Genomic DNA, 22,531 nt, shown 5'->3' on the forward strand with positions numbered 1-22,531 from the left:
ACTGCGTCCCAGGGCTGGGGAGGCTGCTCTGGGGGGAGCTGAGCTCCAGGAGCTTGGCAGAGCTCTGTGGGAAGCAGCTCCGGGCACCCTGCCCCGCTCCCGCTGCCCCATTCAGCCGGGCCCCGCTGCTAATTGGCACCGGAGCTGGAGCAGGGCCCGCGGGCAGCCACGGCTTCGTTTTAAAGCATCAGGCTGGAAAAAGCAAAAGGAACGCTTGGCTTGTGGGCACTGGGGGGGTTGGGGGGGGAGCTTTGTGAAATAACCCCCCCCAAACGCCCCCCTAAAAAGTAACGCCAAACAGAAAACGGGACGCAACACCCTGGTCCCCAGACCCCATGGGATGCTGAGCATCCCCGCGCAGCCAGGCGGGGGGAAAAACTGCGAATCTGTGTGATTTGTCCCCAAACAAATGTCAGCTCAGGCCGCTGGGGAGGCGAAACACACAGGGCTCTATTGAGAGAGCAAGGGACAAATAAAAAAAAAAAAAAAAAAAAAAAAGAAAAAGGAAAAAAAAAATTGGCTGGGCTGCAGGCCAGCAGCACAGAGGGACGTGCCCAGAGCAGGGAAGTGTCGCAGAGCGGGGCCCCTGCAGCCTGCCCGAAATGTGGGGAGCAGTGGCCGCCCCATGCCTGCTGCCCGCTGCCTGGCTCCTGGCGCTGCACGCAGGTAGGGGGGCAGCCAGCCTCCTCTCTTTTTCTCCCCTCTTTTTCTGTTGTTTGTTTGTTTGTTTTAACCCAAATGGGGCAGGAGTGGAGGAGGCCGGGGGCTCTCATTAAATTGGGGGTTTGGGGGGGTGCTTGGGTGCAAGGGGGGGATGCGCGCTGCTGCCAAGCAGCCCCTCCAGTGGCAGAGGGGTGGAAAGGAGGAAAAAAAGGGTCCAGAAGCGAGGGAAAAAGCTCTGTGGGAGAAAAGCAGATCCTGCTGGGGAGGAGTGGGGGGTGAACCCCAGGCTCAGACAGCAGATTTTGACTTCCCCAAACCCTTTTATTGCTCATTCTTCATCTTTCCTCAAAAGCCCCTTTCTCACCCTGCTTCTCTCCTGTTCCCCCATCCCACTGCATCTCACCCGGATGCATTAATTCCCCAAGTGCCCCCCTCCACCAGCACACTGATTTCTGAGGCTCAGCACCCCCTGAAGGAGCAAACCCACCCCCTCTGGGGGGCCAGCACAGGAAGGCAGCTGCAATTCTTTTCCACCATTTCTCAAAAGTTTGCACACAAAGGCAGCAATGTGGGCTGAGGATGCAGAGCAAAGTGGATTGGTTTTGCACCCCAAAATTTATTCCATGAAGGGGGGGGGGGGGGGGAGGGGAGAAGGGGGGACTTGAAGAAACCAGCAATTTGGAGGAAGGATTGGTGGATTGGTGTTTCGGGGATGTTTGTGTGATGCTTCCTAAATCCCTCCCATTCCTCCCTCCAGAACCTTGAAAATATAAAGCAAAGGGGTTAAAGCAGGGCAGGAATGGGCTTCTAGACACACAAGGGTGTGGGGATGGGGCAGGGGCCGCATCCTGACCATGTGCCCGGGTTTTATTCCAAATTTCACCCCACGGTGCCTTTTCGGGGCTGAGCTCCACGGCTGCTGGGGAGGATGGATGGACGGATGCTGCATACCAATAGGTCCCGTGACTTTCAGGCTTGTTTAAACCCTTTCTTGCTCTGCTTGCCTCCCTCCTCGTCTCCCCTCCTCCCCCCCCCAGCTGATTTCACCTCCCGCCCCTCTTCAGTCTGGGGTTTGGTCAACTTCAGGTGACAGCATCTGGATGGGGGCTCATGGATGAGGCTCTCAAACTAGTGGGGACAGGGCTGTTTTGGGGATTAAACCCATTTTATTTTTATGTTCTTGTTTTTTGTTTTCCCTCAAAAGTGAGATTTTTAAGCCTTGCTGTTTGCTTTGAGCACAAACAGCTTGAATTTCCCTGTGGGGTGATGGGTACCAGGAGGTCCTCTCGGAACTGGGACATGGTGGCTCGGTCACCAGTGCTGTGTTTGTGCACTGGCACGGGGGGGTGGCCGGACAAGAGCATCCTCTAGGGCTTGGGGTGGAAGCCCTGTGTGTGTGTCTTTGCAAGGGTTGCGTGAATAGCCCCAATACACTTTGCAAAGTGTTGCATCAATTCCCCCAGTGCACTTTCCAAATGTTGCATCAACCCCCTCCCAAAGCACTTTTTTGGGGTGATGCATACATTTTTGCAAACCTCCGTGCAAACAGTGGGGATGCTGCAGGAGAGGGATTTTCAGGGATGCTCGTTGCGGCTCCGGGAGGGGGTTTTCCCCTTTTTCGGAGGGCCGGGACGCGGCGCCCGCTGTCTCCCCCCCATCCCCAGGTCTGCTGGCGGGGGTGAACATCACCAGCCCGTCGGCGTTGGTGCGCGGCACGGCAGGCAAGGCAGCGCTGCTGTCAGTGCGCTACGCCAGTGCCAGCCCCGACAAGCCGGTGGTGAAGTGGCAGCTGAAGCGGGACAAGCCTGTCACCGTCGTCCAGTCCATCGGCACCGAGATCATCGGCAACCTGCGGCCCGACTACCGCGACCGTATCCGCGTGCTGGAGAACGGCTCACTGCTGATCAGCCCGCTGCAGCTGGCTGATGAGGGTGCCTACGAGGTGGAGGTCTCCATCACCGATGACACCTTCACCGGCGAGAAGACCATCAACCTCACTGTGGACAGTAAGGGCACCCAGCCGAGCTTGGTTTTCCCCTTGGGACATCTCTCCCCACAGTGTTTTGTGAGGAATTTGTCCATCAGGGAGGTGGTTTGGGGAGTTCAGCAATACAGAGAGGTGGTTCTAGCTTGCTTGCAGCTAGGTCGGGTCCCCACTAGGGCACTGATGTCCTCCCCTTGTCCATCCGTGTCCTTTGGGGCGTTGGTGTCACCTTGGCTCTCCTCATTCACAGTCCCCATCTCAAAGCCTCAAGTGCTGGTGGCCTCCTCGACGGTGCTGGAGCTCAGCGAGTTCTTTACCCTCAACTGCTCACATGAGAACGGCACCAAGCCGACTTACACCTGGCTGAAGGATGGGCGGCCGCTGAGCAACGACTCCCGCCTTCTCCTCTCCCCTGACCAGAAGATCCTCACCATCACCCGCGTCCTCATGGCTGATGACGATGTCTACAGCTGCCTGGTGGAGAACCCCATCAGCCATGGCCGCAGCATCCCCGTGAAGCTCACTGTCTACCGTAAGATGTGTCCCCAGGGCTGGACATTGCTTGCAGATGTTCCTGGTTAAGATTTTTTGGGGGGGTTCCCCCCTTGCTGCTCTCCCCTAGGCCGGAGCTCCCTCTACATCATCCTCTCCACGGGCGGCATCTTCCTCCTTGTAACCCTGGTGACTGTTTGTGCCTGCTGGAAACCATCTAAGAAGTATGGCTGAGGGGAACATGGGAGTCAAAGGGGTTTCTTCTTGTCCTGTCCCATCCCATCCCGTCCTGTCCTTCCCTTCCCCCTTACATCTTGCCCTGTTTTATCCCATCCCATTTGATACTGTCCTGTTCACTCTTGTCCCATCTCATCCCACTTCATCCCATCTCATCTCACCCTGACTTGCCCTGTCCTACCCCACCTCATCGCATCCCACCCCATCCCATCCCACCCTATCTCATTTCATCTCCATCTCCATCTCCATCTCCATTTCCATCTTCGTCTCCATCTCTATCTTCGTCTCTATCTTCGTCTCTGTCCCCGTCCCCATCCCATCCCATCCCATCCCATCCCATCCCATCCCATCCCATCCCATCCCATCCCATCCCATCCCATCCCATCCCATCCCCACCATTATCACTGCCTCTGTTCCCTCCCCAGACCAAAGCAGCAAGCGGAGCCGCCCCCCCCCGACTACACCGAGCAGGATGAGGAGCACCCCAAGCACGAGGGTGAGTGTGGTGCCGGCAGCATGGGCAGCACCATGCCCTGAGCACCCACCACCTTCCCCTTCCTTCTCTTCCCATCCCTTCCCTTCCTCACCTTTCCTGCAGCCGAGACCATCCCACGCAGCACCGACCATGACCGCAAGGCCCCGCTGGCCCTGTACATCCTCAAGGAGCAGGTGAGTGGGCAGCGGGGCCAGGCAACACCGAGACAAACGCCGGAGCATCGCCCCTGTGTCAACACCCACGCCCTCCCCGCAGGACACCCCAGCACCCCAGGAGGATTCACCGCCGCCTGCCGGGCGCTCGCCGGGGCGAGGGGCTCGCCGCTACCACCGCTCGCCCGCCCCCACCCGCCCTCCCCGCTCACCCCCCGGCTCACCTGTGCGCTCCCGCACCGCCCCACGCCTTCTGCGGGCCACCGGTGTCCCTGCCATCCGGGAGCAGGAGGAAGGCAGCGCCCTGGAGATCAGTGCCTGAGCTGGCGGCGGTGGCGGGGAACACGTGGACGGCCCCCCCCAGCACTGAGGGGTGATGTGGGGCACAGCGGGAAGTCACTAATTTGGTATTGATCTCAGCTGGAGCTGCACCCTGCCGCCCCGCAAGGGGTGCTGGGGTGTTGCTGGAAGGGCCTGGCTGTGGGGCAGGGTGTGGGGCGCACGGGGAACACACACGCACGTGCATTGAGTGTGCAGAGGGAGTGTGCACCGAGCATGCACAGAGGGAGCCCAGGCACAGTCTGCGGAGTGAGTGTGCGCAGAGGATGCGTGGAGAGCATGCACACAGTGTGCAAAGAGAGCATGCATGGACTGTGCAAGTGGGCACACATGGAGCATGCAGAGACAGTGTGCACAGTTTGTGCAGAAAGAGCAGGCAGAGTGAGCACAGAGATCGTTCATGCAGTGTGCACAGAGAGTGCACAGAGTGCATGCAGACTGAGCGTGCATGGAGTGTGCAGAGATGTGCATGGAGCGTGCAGAGAACATGTATGCAGTGTGCATAGAGCATGCATGGAGCATGCAAAAGGATATGTGCAGTGCATGTAGAGTGTGTGTACAGAGTGTGCAGGGACATCATGCACTGAGCATGCAGAGAGAGCATACTCAAAGTGTGTGGAGAAAGCATGCAGGCAGAGCATACACAGAGCATGCAAGAGGTCATGCAAGGAGCATGTGGAAAGAGCAGCTTGGAGCAAGCAGAAAGAGCATGTACAAAGGATATAAGAGGGCATGCACAAGAGTGTTCAGACAGAGCATGCGCACAGTGTGCAGGGATTACACATTTAGCATGTAAAAGGCCATGCATAAAGCATGTCAGGAGAGCATACACAAAGCATGGATTGTGTGGAGGTAGTGCTCATGGAGCATGTGGAGAAAGCGCGCACGGTGTGTGCTTGGGGCGTGCAGGTAAGTGTGCATGGCATTTGCAGAAAAAGTGTGTCAGCATTCGTGTGTGCATGAAGTGTGCAGAGACCATGAGTGTTCAGCAAGAGCATACATGGAGCGTGCAGATGGAGCGTGCATGGAACCAGTGAGAAGAGCATGAACGAAGTATGCACGAGTGTGCAGGGAGCATGCACAGGGTGTGCAGAGAAAGCACGCATGCACCTTGCATGTGCAAGAGCACTGTGCACACACACACACAGCCCTGTGCACACAAGCTAGCGTGCAGGCTCTCACGTGCACTCACACCCATGCACACAGGTGGAAGGCCCCCCCAGCTCCCTGGCTGTGCTGTCCCCAAAACACGGGCCCAGGCCCCATAAGTGAACACTCCTCTCCCAGCCACCAGCCAGACCCGCCCGCTGCTGCCTATGGATTTTCTGTGAAAATCACCCGTTTTTTGGCACACCCATTCGCATTGCCCCAGGCTTCCCGAGGAATAGGTTTAGGACAAAGCTGGAGGACTGGGTCACCGGGGTGGGTGCTGGGGCACCCCGGGGTGCTCGGGGTGTGTGAGCACCCACAAATGCTACTAACTAATAAACTAAATGTGTTACTCAGCCTGGGGGTGCCTGGTGTGCTGGGGGGTCGGGGCAACATGGGGGAGGCGGGTGGCAGCTGAGGACCGATGGGCTCGGTGCACCTATTGAGCATGTCTTAGCTGCAAAAAGAATGAGGTCTAGGGGACGGCTGGCAGGGAGATCTCACCATGGGGGGAAGCAGCACCAGGGGCAGTTTGGGAAACGCTGAAATTTCTGCCATATTTCAGATTGCAGTGCCCCCTCGAGGCTGTTCACTCTGGTCCCTACCAATGGCAGCCTGCCCTTCAGGCCTCCCAGCTCCAAGCTGACAGCTCATTTCTTCTTATCTTGCTCTTCCCTTCAACCCAGTGGCTGCTCCCACAGCTGAGCTGCTCGTGTCCCTCCAGCACTTCCCGTCCCCTGCATCCGGCCATTGTACCCTAGCTGGGAGGGACCGGATCTTGGGAGGAAACGCGGAGGCCATGGCGAGCGGCTGGGCCACAGCACTCAGGCTGGGGCTCTGGGCCACTGCACTGTGCCTGGGGGGCTGCCACCCCCTCGGGGGGGACGCAGAGCCCCACACCATGGTGGAGCGCCCAGCTGGTAAGGACAACCTGGGGACAGGAGACAGTGATGGGCGGGGGGATGGGACACCCTGAATGTGTCCCCACCCAGGGTGGTGTCCCCTTTCCCGCAGTGCTGCGGGACAATTTCCGCCTGCAGCCTGGCGATCTGGTGGCCACAGCGGGCCAGGTGCTGGAGCTGGACTGCGTGCCTCCCGCTGGGCACCCCGAGCCCCGTGTCTCCTGGAGGAAGGACGGCGTCACCCTGCGCCCAGCTGGGGGACGTCATCAGGTCACCCGCGGGAAGCTGCGGGTGGCCCCAGCACGCAGGACCGACGCGGGGGTCTATGTCTGTGTGGCGGCCAACGCGGCAGGTGAGCGGCACAGCCGGGGCGCCCACGTCACTGTCCTAGGTAAGTGGTGGTGGTGCAGGGGCCTGGGACATGGGAATGTGCAACGTAACCTCACCGATGTCCCCTCCCTGCAGAGAAGCCAGCCATTGTGCGGCAGCCAAGTGATGCCGTGGTGGTGGCTGGTGGCACAGTGGAGCTGGGCTGCAGTGCGCAGGGTGATCCCACGCCACGGGTGCAGTGGCACAAAGAGAATGGAGACTTGCCCTGGGGGAGGTAGGTGGTGGCAGGGTGGCAGCGTCACCTCCCCAGGGTGTGTGACAAGGGTGACGGGGTACTGGTGCCTGCAGGCACGAGGTGGACCAGGAGCACACGCTGCGCCTCTACGCCGTGACAGCCGCCGATGCTGGCACCTACATCTGCACAGCCCAGAGCCAGCTGGGCAGCGCCACTGCCACCGCTCGTGTCCAAGTGGAGGGTCAGTGCCAGTGCACAGGGTCATCCAGGGGACTGTCTGTGGGGGCCATCTCAGTGGGGTCCATCCACGTGGGTCATCCAAGGGGAGTCCATCCAAGGGGGTCCATCAAAGAAGGGCCATCCAAGGGGTTCATTCAGGGAGAGTGCATCCTAGGGGCTCCTTCCAAAAGGAGGGCTCTGGCTGAGGAGGTCCGTCTGAAGGGTTCCATACAAGAGGTTACATCCAAGGGGTTCCATATAGATGAGGTCCGTCTAAGGGGAATCATCCAAGTAAGGGTCAGACTAAGGAGTGTCCATCCAAGGAGGTTCGTCAAAGGCGAACCCGTCCAAGAGAGTCCATTGAGTCCGTATAAGCAGGATCCAACCAAGCAAGTTCCTCCAAGGGGATCTATCTAAGGCAGGGGGGCGGATTCCCATTAAAGTGGGATCCAGCCAAGAGGGATCCATCCAAAGAGTCCATCTAAGAAGGATGAAACAATAGGAGTCTACTATGGGGTCCATCCAAGGAGGCCATTCAAGAGCTGTCCATCCAAGGGGGCCATTCAAGTGGGTCCATCCAAGGAGACATCAGGGACCCCAAGCATGGCTATCTGGGGTGCAGGCACCACCACTACACTCACCTTTCCCTGCAGACCTTTTGCCTGCAGGCCGGCGGGAGGTCACGCTGCAGGACCTGCTGGCCATGCGGCTGCAGCTGGATAATGGCACCGCGCTGCCCACCACCGCTGCCGCCTGGCTCCGCTGGCGGGTACGTGTACTGCCAGGACACCCAAAGAGACCGGGCTGGGAGGGGGCCCTCTTCCCATGTCCTGGCTGTGTCCCTACAGCCTTTTTCATCCCCTCCAGATGGTGACGCCAGGGCCAGCGCCAGAGGGTTACGCGGTGCTGTACCGCTGCCTGCTCCCTGTCGGCACCGCCTGGTCCCAGCAGGATGTGGGCAGGGAGCTCAGCACTGTCATCCCTGCGCTCCAACGGGGCTACCAGTATGAGTTCAAGGTCCGGCCCTATGCCAAAGGGGCCTGGGGCTTGGACAGCAACAGCTGGCACCTCTGGATCCCTGAGGAAGGTACACTGGGGTGGTGGGTGGGATGAGGGGGGCAATGGAGGTCCCAGGGTCTCAGCATTGCTGTCCCGGCAGTGCCAAGCGCGGCGCCCCAGCATGTCACCGTGGGCCAGGTTGAGCCAGGGAACAGCACCGTTGTCGTGAGATGGGAACCACCTCCCCCTGATGCTCACAATGGCATCATTCGGGGCTACCAGGTTTGGGTGACGGGGGGCACTGGGGGTTGCTGGCCAATGAGGATCCATTTGAGAGGTCCATCTAAGAGGGTTTCATTGAGGGGGGTATAGGGGCTGTGAAAGGGGAATCCATCCAAGGGGGAATCCATTCATGGAGGGAGTTCCATCCAAGGGGGGTCATCCAAGGGGGAATTCATTCCTGGTGGGGGTTGTGCCCAAGAGGGGTCCATCCAAGGTGGGGGAACCATCCAAGGAGATATATTCAATGGGACCCATCCAAGGGGGGGGGAGGGATTATGTCCATCCAGGGAGAACCATCCAAGAAGTTTATTACGGGAGGTCATCCAAGGAGACCTAATCCAAAAGGGGTTTTCACCAAGGGGATCTCTCTATGGGGATCAACCAAGGGGTATATCCAAGAGGGACCCATCAATAAGAGTCCATCCCAGGGGAGTCTATTCAACGGGGCACCCATGCACATGCTAGTGTGGCAGTGCAGGGTCACCACCTATCGGCCCCCAAACCAGGTCTGGTGTCTGGGCGAGGGCTGGTCGCACCCCACCAACAGGACAGTGGACAGAGGCACCCACCGCTTGGAGATCCCCCTGCCTGTCTCCGGGGCCAGATACTGCATCCAGGTGGCTGCATTCAACGGCGCAGGGCTGGGGGTCCCCAGCAATGCCACCTGCAGTGTCCTGGGTAGGGGACGGGGACCATGATGGGGCGTGGGGGGGGAGGACGCAGCAGTGGCACAGAGGTGACATCAGCCATGCCCTTGCAGAGGTGACGGCAGGGAGCACTGGGGTGGTGCGGGCTCTGCGGCAGCCTGCTGTCATCGCAGCTGCTGGCTCGCTGCTATGGTTGGCCCTGCTCGCCCTCCTCCTCCTCCTCTGCCAGCGCCACGCCAGGCAGGATGCCTTGGCACGCCACAGGTGAGTGGCTTGGAGGGGGGGGGTGGCAACAGGGTCCCTGGCACAGAAGGGACAAGGACGCTGATGGCAGATGCTGTTGCCCTGCAGAGAGGGGGACAGTGATGCGCCATGGCTCAGCAGCCCCTGGAAACCCAGCTGCGTCCCCCAGAACCTCAGTGGCAGCAGCAGCCTCAGCAGCCGGCTCCTGGGCAGCGACAGCAGGGACCCCCAGCCCTCCCGTGAGTTCCGTGTCGGGAGCCCTCACCCATGGCTATGGGACCCCTCCCCCTCCCCCGCTGCTGTAGGACTACCCCCCAGTGCCTGGGACCCTTCACCCTGTGCTATGGGAGCACCACAGAGTGCTATGGGACCCCCACCCAATGCCTAGGACCACCCACCGCCCCCCCCGGGTGCTAGGGGACCCCCATAGAATACCTGGGACTCCTCACCCACTACCCTGGGATGCCCACTGAGCACCTGGCACCACCCCCCTAAGGTGCTATGGGTCCTCCATCTGGTACCTGGGACACTAACATGCCCAATGGGAACCCCCAGTGATGCCATGGAACCCCTCACACAGTACCTGTGACCCCCACAGGGTATTAAGGGACCTTCGAAGGGTGCCCGAGATCCTCACCTCATGCATGGGACCCCCTGATGCCACAGGACTCCCCCTCCTCGGTCCCCCTCAGTGCCACCAGACCCTCTCTGCAGGCAGCAGAAACCCGGGGACAGACAGAGCCTGGGGTGCAGGGGGCAAGGGGCTCAGCACCCACGGGTGCCCAGCCCTGACAGCTCTTGCCCTGACAGCCCTGTCCTCGGAGCCACCGAGCCTCAGTCCTGCGACATCCCCCAGCTGCAGCGACCATCGCAGGGGACACCGCAAACCCAGCACCCTGAGCCCAGCACCCTGGGAGCGCATCCACAAGCGAGGTGGGAACAGAGCATCGGGATGGGGGGAGTGCACCACAGGGATACCTGGAGGTTGCTCACGGTGGCTGTGTCCCCACACAGAGCTGGACCGAGTGCACAGCACCCCAGTGGTGGCAGCCGGACTCGGGACCATTCCCATCCCCGTGAGTGGTGGTGAGTGGGGGACACGTTTTGGCCTGGAGGCTGGGTTGCTTCAGCAGAAGGGACAGGACGGCGACGCTGCACTGGCAGGAGGGGACCTATGGTGGCTGCCAGCTCTCATCTCCCCAAAAGCACGGCGGGGCAGTGCCTCACTGGCATCCATTGGCACTGAGACACTGGTGGCACCCCGAGGGCAGCCCCGCGCCTGGCACCCTGCAGGGACTCGGTGAGTCTACACATCTCCTGGGGATGCCCTGGGTGCTATGGGGTGGCCCCTTCCTGCGCCCCAGCCACGTGCTGCAACATGGACCAGTGGCAAAAGCCAGTGTGTACCTTGTGCCTACAGGTTCCTGGCCACTGGGTGCCCAAGGGACTTGTCCCCAGTTACTGGAAACCCAAGAGACCCGTCCCCAGTCACCAGGAGCCCCAGGAACGTGTCCCCAGTCCCCAGGAACCCCAGGGACATGTCCCCAGTCCCGAGGAGGCCCAGGGACATGTCCCCAGTCCCCAGGAACCCCAGGGACATGTCCCCAGTCCTGAGGAGGCCCAGGGACATGTCCCCAGTCACAAGGAGCCCCAAGGATGTGTCCCTGGTCATGAGGCACCCCAAGGATGCATCTCTGGTCACCAGGAACCCCCGGGACACGTCTCCAGTCACCAGGAGCCCCATAGACACGCCCCCAGTAGCAGGGAGCTGCAGGGATGTGTTCCTGGCCACCAGGCACGGCAAAGATATGTCACCAGCCAGGGGGTGCCCTGGGAATATGTCCCCTGTCAGCAGGTGCCCTGAGGACATGTCCCCAGTCATTAGGCACTCTAAGGAAATGTCCCCAGTCACCAAGCGCCCCAGGGACATGTCTCCAGCCACTGGGCACTCCCTGCTCACCACATATCATGAGAACAAGTCCCCAGTTGCTGGGCACCCCAAGGACACATCACCAGACACCAAACATCCGAGGGACACGTTCCTGGTCACCAGACATCCCAGGGATGTGTTCCCAGACACCAGGTACCCTGAGGATACATCTGTGGTCACCAGGCACCCCAGGGATTTGGCCACTGTCACTGGACACACCAAGAACATGCTCCTGGCCACCAGGCACCCTGAGGATGCGTCCCCAGACCCTGCCCACCTTTCGCTGGCACTCAGCGATGGGGTCCTCACGCCACAGCAGGTGGCCAAGGACCTGGAGCAGGCACGGGAGGCCGCCCACCCCGTGGACACCCCAGGGATGGAGCATCCCCCGATGTCAGCGGCGTCCCCAACACATCCCCGGTGTGTCCCTGTGCCCCGGCCCCTCTCCCCTCCGCACACCTATGGGTACATCTGCGGACCTTCTGCTTCAGAGCTGGGCGATGGGGAGGAGGAGGAAGAGGAGGAGGACGAGGAGGAAGAGAAGACAGACGTGTGGGACCAGGGGGGCTCCCCAGGGGGGTCTCTGCTGAATGGCTGGGGCTCCGTCTCAGAGGGAAATGTCCCCAGCACCCGCTGCAGCCTGGCGAGCTCTTCTGATGGCTCCTTCCTCCTCGATGCCAGCTTTGCCCGGGCTCTGGCTGTGGCTGTTGACAGCCTCTGCTTCAGCCTCGAGGATGCCGATGGAGCCCTTGTCCCCGTGAGTCGCCAGGCATCATTCCCTCTCTGTGGGGAGGTGGCCCTGGGGACAGGGACGGGCAGCCCCTGGGCCAGGGTGGCCAGCAAGCAGGGCGGGCTCCTTGCCAGGGACAGGAGAGACGGAAACACGGCAGCCCCCGGCATATAGAAGGTGGGAAGGCCAGAGTCTGCCTGGCTTGGCTAAAATCCAGCTTTATTCATTGTTTCCCCCAAAAGGGGCTCTCCGCTAGAAAAAGCTACATGCAAAGGATGGGCGGCACTGGGGCAGCGGGTGCCCCTCCTGCTCTTCCTCCCTTTGTCCCTCCCAACAAGCCTTGGCCTCAGGGTCCTCATCCTTCTGGGGCACCCTCATCCCCTGCGACTGTCCTGGGCTGTCCCAAACCTCCTAATCCCTCTTGAGCATCCTTGTCCCTTCCGAGCATCCTCAGGCATCCTCAGCATCCTTGTCCCCACCCAGAGCATCCTCGTCCCTCCCTCAAGCTTCTGCCCACCCCACTGGCTCTGTGCACACCTATTTATGCATCTCAGACCAAAATTAATGAGCATCCCATTTCTACCCCAACATCCCTGTCCCTGTGTCACTGTCCCCATGCTGCCTCATCGCTCCTCATGCGGCGGGCAGGGTGACAGCGGGTCTGGGTGGCGGCTGCGCCCTGAGCCATGGCCACGGGAGCTGGTGGAGCCACGGGACGAGGCGCTGCCAGTGGTGGAGCAGCCATGGGCCAGGAAGGAGGGCTTGCTGTAGGGGACGATGTCACCTGCGGGGGAGGGAACAGCGCTGGTGGCAGCGTCCATCCTGACACTTGTTGTTGTGATCGGCTCCCCGGGAGGGCTTACCCTGGCGGGGTGGGCGATGGGCAGCCTTACGCTCAGCACCGCTTGGCTCCTGGCTGGGGGTCTCACCTGGGGGCGGCAGCGGTGGTGGCGGCAGGTCTGCTGCAGGGAGGGAGCGGGGGCTGAGTGCCACGGGTGGCCCCTGCCCCCCTCCCCCGGACACCCACTCACCTCCTAGATGCTGCTCCCGGCGATAGCGGCTTCCTTTGGGCTTCGGGCGACTCTTCAGGGTCTCTGAGCGGGTTTTCCCTGGGAGTGATGGAGCATCAGACCCCCGCCCCGATGGTGAGACACCCCCAGCCCTTGCACTGGCACCCCAGGGCTCACCTGTGCCATGGGGGCGGTGGGCTCGGGGCACATGGCCCTCGCTTGTGTCTGGGCCATGGGAGCTCAGTGGGGGGCTTGGTGGTGGTCCTGCGCCGTGGGGGGGCCTCCTGGGAAAGAGGGAGGGGTGATGTGGGGCTGGGGATCATCGACGCTGCCTGAAAGGGGTGGGGAAGTGGGGGGAGCATAGAGGAGCTCCCCGTGCTGTGCTGGTGGCCTGGCAGCACAGCTGGATTGCAAAGCCGCAGCCAACTTGCACGGTGGCAGCACAGCCGGGTGGTGCTGCCCTGTCTGGACCTCAGTGTTACGCCCGGACCGCGGTGCCGTGTCCCCGTTGTGCTATGTCACGACAGGACATCGGGTGAGGCGGGCCTGGCAGCCTGAGCAAGTGGCATCTCCTACCGGGGCAGGCGGGGGCTGTCGAAGCGGTGGGGGCTGCAGATGTCCTCGCGGGGTGCAGGTGCCAGCACGGCAGGGGACCAGCAGCCGGCAGGGGTGGCAGGTGAGGAGGCGGCGGGCTGAAGGACGTCCTCCCCGAGGGGACACCGGTCCTCCAGCCCCAAGCTGCAGGGGGCACGGGGTGGGTGCTGGGGCCAGCGTGCCACAGCCCCCCTGGCCACATGCACTTACCTGCCCTCCTCATCTTCTTCCTCCACCACCTCCTCCTCTTCCTCTTCCTCCTTCTTCACCTCTTCCTCCTCAGCGTACTGGCTGAGCTCGCTGGCTGAGGGTGGTGGGGGCAGCAGCTCCGTCCAGCTCAGCATGGGCGTTTGCACCGCTTTCCCCAGTTTTTTCCCTTTGGGGTTAGGGACGTGGGGCTGCAGAGACAGGGATGCCCCACAACGTCCCCACATCCCCCTGGCACTGCCATGGCCCTACCGTGCTCGGGGCGGCCGGGGGCCATGTGGGCGTACAGGGTGGCCAGTGGCTCGAGGCCATGCTGCGAGCAGGGACGGTGGAAGGTGCGCAGCTCCTCGCTGCCCACCTCGATGCTGCTGTAGATGGGTCCCTCGGTGGCCCCCGCCCCAAATGGCTCCGTCTGGGCGATGTAGCGGGAGATGCCAGCCTCTGCAGAGCATGGCCGGCCCTGTCAGAACTGGCTTCCACCCCCAGCCCCTTGCCAGCCCCCACCCCGAGCTGACCCCTCACCGTTGTAGTATCTCTCAGCAGTGTCCAGGCTGCTGGTGCCACCACCACACCACGCGTCCACCAGCCACGGGTGACCACCAACGGCAGCCCTGTGAGGACACAGGCTGAGGGGGCATCCCCGGGTGGGCTGCAGTTCCCAGGGGGCCGTGCTATTACCTGGGGCTGCCACGCGCCGGAGCCGGGGTGTGCAGAAAGGTGAGCGCAGAGAGAGATGGAGGCTGGGCCGAGAGTGCAGTGGGGCCACGGCAGGGCCCTGCAGCACCCATAGGTGCACCCGTGGGCGCGTAGGCGAAGGAGGCTGCAAGGAGAGGAACCCTGTGTGGGCGCTGGGGACAAGTGGATCTGGGACACCCAGGGCCGTGCCTGTGCCCGTACCCGTGAAGTGGCTCAGTTCCTTCCTCCTCCGGCGGCGGCCATAGAGCCAGGCACCAAAGCCAGCGAGGACAAGCCAGCAGGCACCGCCAATGCCAGCGATGAAGGCCGGCCTCCTCGCCATCTCCGCCAAGTGCTCAGCCACACCACCCCGGCCTACTGGCCCTGCTTCCCGCTCCACAGGAGGTGCTGCAAGCAGAGGGGGAACCAGCAGGTTCCGAGGAGCCAACCACGGCACCCACCACAAGGAGGACCCCTGTAGCCCCCACCCGTGGGTCCTGCACAGTGCGGGGGCACTCACCAATATGGATGGGGACAGGTGCACTGCGAGCACCCACACCCGCGCCGGTGGCCGCTGCCACCTCAGCACGATAGGGGACACCAGGCACCAGCCCCTGCAGCACCGTTGCCAGCACCGTCCCCTCCACACTCTGGTTGATGTGGAATCGGCTCTCGTTGCCCAGGCACCAGATCTGGTGGGGGGATGCATCTTTATGGCGGGGGGGGGGGGGGCAGAGGGAAACGTGGGGTGTGATGGGGACGTGGGATGCAGTGAGGGCTTGAGAGACGATGGGAATAATGCGCGTGATAAAGATGTGAAACGAGATGGAGATGCGGGATGTGATGGGGATACAGGATTCAGTGGGGACGTGGGATGGGCTGGAGATGTAGGATGCAATGGGGATGTGGGATGCAACAAGAATGCGATGAGAATGTGGGATGTGATGGGGATGTGGGCCCCTGCTGGCCCCACTTACCCGATAGTCACGAATGACACCGTTCTGCTCAGCCAGCGGTGGCGGCTGCCACGAGATGCGGACACTGGTGCCATTCCCCACTGCACTGACAGCCCGTGGTGGGGCACTGGGGGCTGTGGGGCGACGCGGGGTGTCATGGCCGTGCTGCCCCATATCCCCGCACCCTATTCCCACACTCACCCGCCTCGGGGGTGCGCAGGGCACGCACAGCACTGTCAGGACCGTGGAGATGGTGGAAGTAGGGCCGCACCTTCACCTCGTAGTCCTGGCCGCGGCGCAGCCCAGTGAGCAGGGCACCCCGCTCGCCTGGTGCCCGCACGTCCCGTGCCTCCCAGCGCCCACCACGCCGCCGGTACAGCACCTGGTAGCCCTGCACGAAGGGCGATGGGGGCTCCACCTGGGGACACAAGGGATGGGAACAGGGTAGGGGGGTCATGGGATGTACTGCATCATGTCCCCCTCCTCTCCCACCGTGTCCCTGCACTCACAGTCCAGGAGAGGCGGACGGCACCTGGTGGCAGCACCACTGGCTCCTGCAGGTGCACGGCCACTTGCGCAAGCTCCGTTGGCACCTGCTGAGGGTTCAGGCCTGGCTGCGTGGGGCTGGCATCTGCCAAAAAGCAGGATGGTGTTGGGTGCATGGCCACAGTGATGCACCAAAGGGTTCTGGGTCCCTTTGCACCTCTTCTGGGTCTCACCTTGGGTGCGGATGGGCTCTGAGACTCCGCTGGGGTCGCTGAGCCCATGGGCACTGACTGCCCGCACCAGGAAGAGGTAGACGGTGTCAGGGACAAGGCCACTCACAGTGTGTGTCTCGCCCTCCACGTTGGCTGCCACTGTCTGCCACGGGCCACCTGCTGCCTCACTGCCAGGGGACAAAGGTGACCCATGGCAGGGTGGCACCGGGCCACCAGGTCCCCACCGAACCTGGAGGGGGCAGCTGTGGGATACCTGAAAGCTTCCACAACATAGGTGACAGTTGTGCCACTGCTTTGCTCATTCCCTTTCCAGCTCAGGGTAACACTGCTTTTAGTGACGTTGGTGACCAGAGGGGTAGAGGGTGGCTGGGGGAGGATGGCAGGCTCTGGGGGTGGTGGGGAAAGTCCAGATCCATCACCTGTGAGGAGAGGTGCTGAGACCCATGGCAGCTGCTTCCCCAGTCCCATGGCTTCCCTGGTCCCACAGCATCCCCACAACTCACCTTGCACCTGCAGGGTCCCACTCCAACGCGTCTCACCCATTGAGCTGGTGGCCACACACTCATACTGCCCCGAGTCTGTCACCTGCAAAGGGAAGAGCTCCTGCCCCATTGTCCTGAGCAGCCAGCACCCTGGGCACCCAGCACCTTGGGCACCCACCACCCCTTGCACCCCACTCCCCATCTCAGCCCCCCCCGGTCCTTCAGGGCTCTCCCCAGCAGGACGGCTCACCCGCAGGCTGCTGATCTGCAGGGTGCCATTCTCCAGCAGGCTGGTGCGGGTCTCGGGGCCCGGCATGGCCCGGCCGTCCTTCAGCCACGCCACGTGGGGCTGGGGGTCACCAGCCACCCAGCAGGGCAGCCACACCGTGGCCCCCACTGGCAGCACCGTGTGGTTGGCGGGGCCCCAGTGGATGACTGGTGGCCCATGCTCAGTGGGTGCTGCAGGGTGGGGGAAATATCCAAATGAACCCCCTCCCCTTCCCTGCCACAGTTCAGCAGGTGTGCTGAAAACGCACCTTTTCTGCTTGACCTGGCGCCCACCTACCCGCCTCCACCTCCAGCAGTGCCTTGGCCAGGACGCTACCGGCCACGCTGATGGCCTGGCACAGGTAATAGCCTGCGTCGGTCGGCTGCACGGCAGCGATGGTCATGGCACCACCGGGGGTTACCGAAAAGCGGCTGGCTGGCTGGGGAGGCTGGCCCGGGAACAGCAGCGTCTGGGGGAGGAAGGGAGGCAAAGCTCTGCTGTGTGGTGGGGGCGGGGGTGTCGGAGGTCTGGGGACAGTGCAGGGGACAGACCTGGCTGCCTTCCTTCTGCCAAAACACGGCTGGTGGCGGATTGCCTGTGGTCTCACACTGGAAGGTCACGCTGTGGCCAGGGGGGACGCTCTGGTTATGGGGCCAGGTGACAAGCTGGGGGGGCACTGGTACAGGGGGGAGACAGAAAGAAAAGGGGGGGTTGCATACTTGCAAGCATGCTGGGGTGCTCCTAAGGGGTCCCCCCTTACCGCGCACGATGAGGGTGCCTGAGGCCTCTGACTTGCCCACGCTGTTCTCGGCCACACAGGTGTAGGTGCCCTCATCTTCCACACGCACCCGGCTGATCCTCAGGGTGTTGTCAGCCAGCAGCTCCCACCTGGGGAGGACCCCCCAAGCCCACGGCACCAGCAGGGCACCGGGGTGCCACAAGGGTGCCATGGGGACATGGGGTGTGATGGGGATGTGGGGTGTGAGGGGGACATGGTGGGAGATGCAGGATGCAAGCAGGGATGTGGTTGCAAGATGGAACCATTGTGTTGGGGACGTGGAATGTGAAGGGGAGGCACCATGTGATGAGGATGTAGGTGTGGTGGAGATACAGGATGCAAGGATGTGGAATGCGATGGGGATGTGGGATGCAGTGAGGACATGGGATGAGGTACCAGCATACCCAGCCCCATTACAGATGCCCATCCCAGCACCGGCTGTGGCAACCTCTGTGCCAGCCCCTCGCCCACCACTTACCTTCCCGGTGGCAGCTCACCGTCCTCCTTGCGCCAGCGGGCTGTGGGCTGGGGGTCCCCCAGTGCCTCACAGGGGAACTCAGCCATCTCGTCCACCAGGACCGCTTGGTTTAGTGGCCACTTGCTGAATGTGGGGCGTTCTGTGGGGCAGCTGCTGTCTGTCACAGCCCTGCCACCCCCAGCACCCCGAAAAACACATCCTCGCCCCCACGCACCGAAGACCACCAGCTCAGCCGGCTCGCTGTCCCGCTCCCCCACCATGTTGGTGGCCACGCAGACGTAGATGCCAGCATCGCTCTTGTGTGTGGTGGCCATCATCAGCTTCCCACCACGGATCTGCCGGGAAGCCGAGCTCAGCCAGGGCCCAAACACCAACCCTGGTTTTTGGGGACCACCCTGTCCCTCACCGTGATGCGCTCATCCTTGTCATTGAGCAGGGCGCCGTTCTTCTTCCATGAGACAGTGGGCTCAGGGTGACCACGGGGTGGAACGCACTCAAGGACGGCCGGCTCACCCACCGCCACCACCACATCCCCGGGGGGCTGCCGGAAATCATCCCGCAGCACTGGGAGGGGAGGGATGCCACAGCGTCAGCCCTGCCTCAGTTTCCCCATCTGTATGCTCCTTCTGCAGCAGGAACCCCTTTTGTGGGCAAAAAATACCCTTTCCCAGCATGGAAATGATTTCCCAGGGTACAGCAATAAACCCAGTGATGCTGCAGTTAATGTTTGCATGACCAAGGAGCAACTCTGGTGCTTAATCCAAGCCCAGTGCAGACTGTCCCCCATTGTGCATCCACCCCCATCCCTCTCGTGTCCCCCATCACCCCCAAACCCTGGTCCTGGGGCTTGTTCCCAGGGCTGACACCCAGCCCTGCAGGACCCCAGGGTGCCACCGAGCCACCCAACAAAGCGAGGGAAGCCAGGGGATGCCACCAGGTACAATATTTTCACTTGTTTTCATTTAGCAGCATCAGGGCTGGAGGGAGGGGGGCGGCGGGAGGGCGGGGATGTTCACCCCCTCATCCAGCAGCAGCCCAGATCGGAGGTGACAACAGGGAAACAGAGGGGGGCTGGAAGACCCCTGATATCCCCCAATGCCCCTCCAAATGACCCGTTCCTCATGACATTTTCCAGTACTGACCAGGGCAGCAGCTCTGCCCCAAGCCAGTGGCTGGGAAAAGGGGGTGGCAGCATGGAGGGTGCTCACCAGCCACCTCCAGTGAGGCATTCCTGCTGGTGGCTTCACCCAGGTAGTTCCTGGCCACACAGACATAGACGCCCTCATCAGGTTTGCCACGGCGGCCGTGGATGATGCGGAGGAAGAAGAGAGAGCCGCTGGGCAGCAGCGTGCGGTGGGAGCGGGGGTCTTCACGGTCCGTCTCCACCCGCTCCCCGTCCTTGTACCACTCGATGGTGGGCGGGGGGCGTCCTTCTGCCTTGCAGCTCAGCGTGGCCGGCTCACCCTTGGACACCAGCAGGTCTGAGGGGTGCTCCACGATGCGGGGTGCCGAGTCCTCCAGCTGGGGGTGGGACCCTGAGGAAGTGTGTTGCATACCCTGAGGATGCTCAGCCCCCAGGAGGTGAGATGAAGTGTGTCCAGGGCTCAGCTGGCAGTGGGGAGGGCTCCTGTGCATCCTCCGCCCCCCCATGTCACTCCTGTGTCCCCTTCCCTGTGTGGACTGGGGGCTGGGAGCAAGGCCATGAGAGTATAGGGCAGGAGATGTGGGGATGGGGACATAGATAGGCATAGAGACAGGATGGAAATGGGAGAGAGAGAGAGGGAGGGAGAGGGGGAGTCAGGACGAGGATTGGAATGGGGATGGGGACAAGGACAGGGTTGGGCATGAGAATGGGGACTAGAATGGGGACAAGGACAAGAACAGGAATGAGGATGGGGACAAGGACGGGAACAGGAGCAAGGACAGGGATGGGGACAGTGACAGGGAGGGGGACACATGTCCTGGCCTGGGAAGGATGCTGGACCAGAAAACCTGGGCAGTGGAGGAGAAGAGAAGGGTAGTCAGGGCCCACAGTGTGCGGGCACTGTCCCAGGAGTGGTGGACCCGCAGGGCAGGGTGTTGGCTGCAGCCGGGGGGGGTCAGCAATTAAAGGGTCTGTACCAAAGAGCTCAGTGCAGCACGGTTTGTCCCTGTTTGGTACTTTTGGTGCCTGCTTCCCCTGGGATGTGGCACGCCAGGAGTTGGTGACATTAAGTTGCAGAAAATGTTTGGTTTTAATTAAAAAAAAAAAAAAAAAAGCCTCCCCTCCCCATCCAGTCTGTGTGTCTGTTTCTCAATGAACCCAGGGAAATCCCTATCGTTAAGGCAGGAGAATTAATTAACGCTCATTAATGCTGGTGCCTGCATTGATTTGTACCAAGCCAGAGTTCAGAGCAGCGTTTGCCACACAGAGACCCCCAAACTGGAGCGGGCCAAGAAATCCCAGCCCCTCGGCGAGCCCTTCGGCAGTTAATTAAAGAGCGGGACTTTAATGACGCCCCAGCCCCGGCTTCCTCCAGACTGTGACCGAGTGGCACGGCCCGCTGTGTCCCCAGGGCCACCAGCGGTGTGTCCCGACGGGTCCCCCAGTGCCATTTCGGCGTGCCCCAGCGCCGGCGCTGCAGTTCGGGCTTCGGTCACGGAGTGTCACTGCTGTCACACGCAGATGGGCTGGGGGGGGGAGGGTGCGTGCGGGTAAGGGGCACCGAGAGCCGGGAGGGTCACCCCTGCGGGACAGAGGGAAGCCCTTGGCGAGAGGGATGCGCTGCCGTGGGGACGGGATGCTGCGGGGTTCCAGGCACCCCGAGGGGCGCTGCTGGGCGCGGGGCTAATTGGCACGTGCAGGGGGGCCGAGCCGGGCCCCTTGCCGAGCCCAGCCGGCTGCGATGGGACAAGGGGCTCCCGCAGGGGGGCTCCTGCAGCAGGGCTCCCCCTCCCTGATCGGCCCGCCCTGACCCAAACGGAGCAAAAATTTTGGGCGCAAAGAGAGGGGAAGAGAGGTGAAGAACTCAAGAAGTGCTCTAAATGCAGCCGGCCCCCCCCGTCCCTCCGGTACCGCCTCTGCCCCGGAGACCCTCCCGGCTCGGGGAGCGCAGCGGCTTTGGGAATACGAGAGTGGCCTCGGTTTGGGGTACAGGGACGATTTGGGAACATGCGGCGCTCCCGGCGCGGGGTCGCAGGGTCGGTTTGGGAAACACGGATCTTGTCTGGGAATGCGAAGCCGCTCCCAGTCACAGGACAAGGCACAGGCTTTGGAAAACGGGGCTGCTCTGGGGACACGGGACGGATCCGCGTGTGAGGACGCGGGGCCGGTCCCCGTTCAGGTCCCGGGTCGGGGCTGGGGGCTGCGCGCTGCTTCCAGCGGCGGGGCCGGGACGGCGGGGCCGGGACGCGGGGCTGGGCGCGTACCGTTGCCGGCGGTGAGGTTGTGGAGGTCGAGCGCGGTGATGCTGCCGTTGAGGCCGAGCAGCAGCTCGGAGGAGTTGGACATCTCGGACGCCAGCGAGTCCGCGAACAGGTTCATCTGCAGCAGCGTCTTCAGCAGGTACCGCAGCATCCTGGCACGGCCCGGCACGGCCCGGCACGGCCGGACCCGGCACGGTTTGGCCGGATCCGGCACGGCACGGCTCGGCTCAGCTCGGCACTGCCAGACCAGAACAGCACGGCAAGACTCAGCACGGCAAGACTCGGCTCGGCTGGGCTCGGCTCGGCACCGCCCCCCGGTCCCGGCGGGGAGCGGGGGCGAGGCCAGCGAGAAGCGGAGGGGGGGGGCACAGAGGTGGGGGGCGGAGAGAAAAGGGGGGGGACCCGGGGAGCGGCGGTCACCCTTGGAGGGGGGGCAGGGGGGTCCTGAGCTACTCCCCCCAGCCGAGGGGGATGGAGGGAGGAGGAGGACGAAGGGGACGAAGATGCTGCTGGGGAGCCCAGGACGATCCCACAGTATGCCGGGTCCCGCCTCTGCCGTCACCCCCTGCTCTGCCTTTGCAAAACGCCTCTCAAATTCATAATTGGCAATTAGCGGATTTATTAATGCGACGGGCTACCGTGTGAAGCAATGCACCTTTTCGGAGCTGACTGCTCCCGGCGCTAATTGGAGCCTGAGCATGGCCCCCCAGCTGCATCCCCCTGGCGTGAGAAGGGGCTCGTTAGGGTGGCACTAATGACCAGGCTGGAAAAGCACAAAGCTGCGGCTGGCGAGGGGATGGGGGCAGCGAGGGGGCTTGGGGTGTGCGGGCAGGATGGGAAGAGGTGGCTGGGAAGAGGAACGGGTGATGGGGAGACAGCTGGGTGACATCTGTGTGCACATCTGGAGGTGCCTGTGCTCCCCCCTTGCCA

General features: G+C 62.4%; 3 protein-coding genes across 4 annotated transcripts; 2 read left to right on the forward strand and 1 right to left on the reverse strand.

Annotated features, from left to right (window-relative positions):
* Positions 1-523: 523 nt before the first annotated feature.
* On the forward strand, positions 524-5,869 carry HEPACAM (hepatic and glial cell adhesion molecule). Of its 2 annotated transcripts, none has more exons than XM_068659458.1 (7): positions 524-666; positions 2,328-2,669; positions 2,898-3,179; positions 3,270-3,363; positions 3,802-3,872; positions 3,975-4,045; positions 4,128-5,869. In XM_068659458.1, the coding sequence occupies exons 1-7, from the start codon at positions 603-605 to the stop codon at positions 4,344-4,346; spliced, it is 1,143 nt and encodes a 380-aa protein (XP_068515559.1). In that variant the 5' UTR covers positions 524-602; the 3' UTR covers positions 4,347-5,869. The 2 variants fall into 2 exon arrangements, with proteins under 2 accessions (XP_068515559.1, XP_068515558.1); XM_068659457.1 differs by having other exon boundaries at positions 528-666; positions 2,266-2,669.
* A 405-nt stretch (positions 5,870-6,274) lies between these two features.
* Positions 6,275-12,617, forward strand: ROBO4 (roundabout guidance receptor 4). The gene is made up of 13 exons (XM_068659242.1): positions 6,275-6,432; positions 6,527-6,805; positions 6,880-7,018; positions 7,093-7,220; positions 7,852-7,967; positions 8,066-8,285; positions 8,358-8,479; positions 8,986-9,157; positions 9,240-9,390; positions 9,478-9,608; positions 10,180-10,302; positions 10,384-10,669; positions 10,790-12,617. The coding sequence occupies exons 1-13, from the start codon at positions 6,312-6,314 to the stop codon at positions 12,201-12,203; spliced, it is 3,402 nt and encodes a 1,133-aa protein (XP_068515343.1). The 5' UTR covers positions 6,275-6,311; the 3' UTR covers positions 12,204-12,617.
* On the reverse strand, positions 12,228-22,163 carry ROBO3 (roundabout guidance receptor 3). The gene is made up of 25 exons (XM_068659243.1): positions 21,605-22,163; positions 19,405-19,731; positions 18,603-18,760; positions 18,411-18,531; positions 18,197-18,335; positions 17,701-17,828; positions 17,492-17,616; positions 17,238-17,409; positions 16,923-17,131; positions 16,444-16,775; positions 16,191-16,357; positions 15,981-16,102; positions 15,673-15,889; positions 15,493-15,605; positions 15,036-15,207; positions 14,738-14,923; positions 14,519-14,660; positions 14,363-14,451; positions 14,093-14,281; positions 13,844-14,009; positions 13,616-13,777; positions 13,217-13,323; positions 13,061-13,138; positions 12,893-12,991; positions 12,228-12,813 (listed from the first exon to the last, which is right to left on the reverse strand). The coding sequence occupies exons 1-25, from the start codon at positions 21,750-21,752 to the stop codon at positions 12,653-12,655; spliced, it is 4,029 nt and encodes a 1,342-aa protein (XP_068515344.1). The 5' UTR covers positions 21,753-22,163; the 3' UTR covers positions 12,228-12,652.
* Positions 22,164-22,531: the final 368 nt, after the last annotated feature.

Source organism: Anas acuta, chromosome 23, assembly GCF_963932015.1.
Source record: "Anas acuta chromosome 23, bAnaAcu1.1, whole genome shotgun sequence".
Classification (NCBI taxonomy): Eukaryota; Metazoa; Chordata; class Aves; order Anseriformes; family Anatidae; genus Anas; species Anas acuta.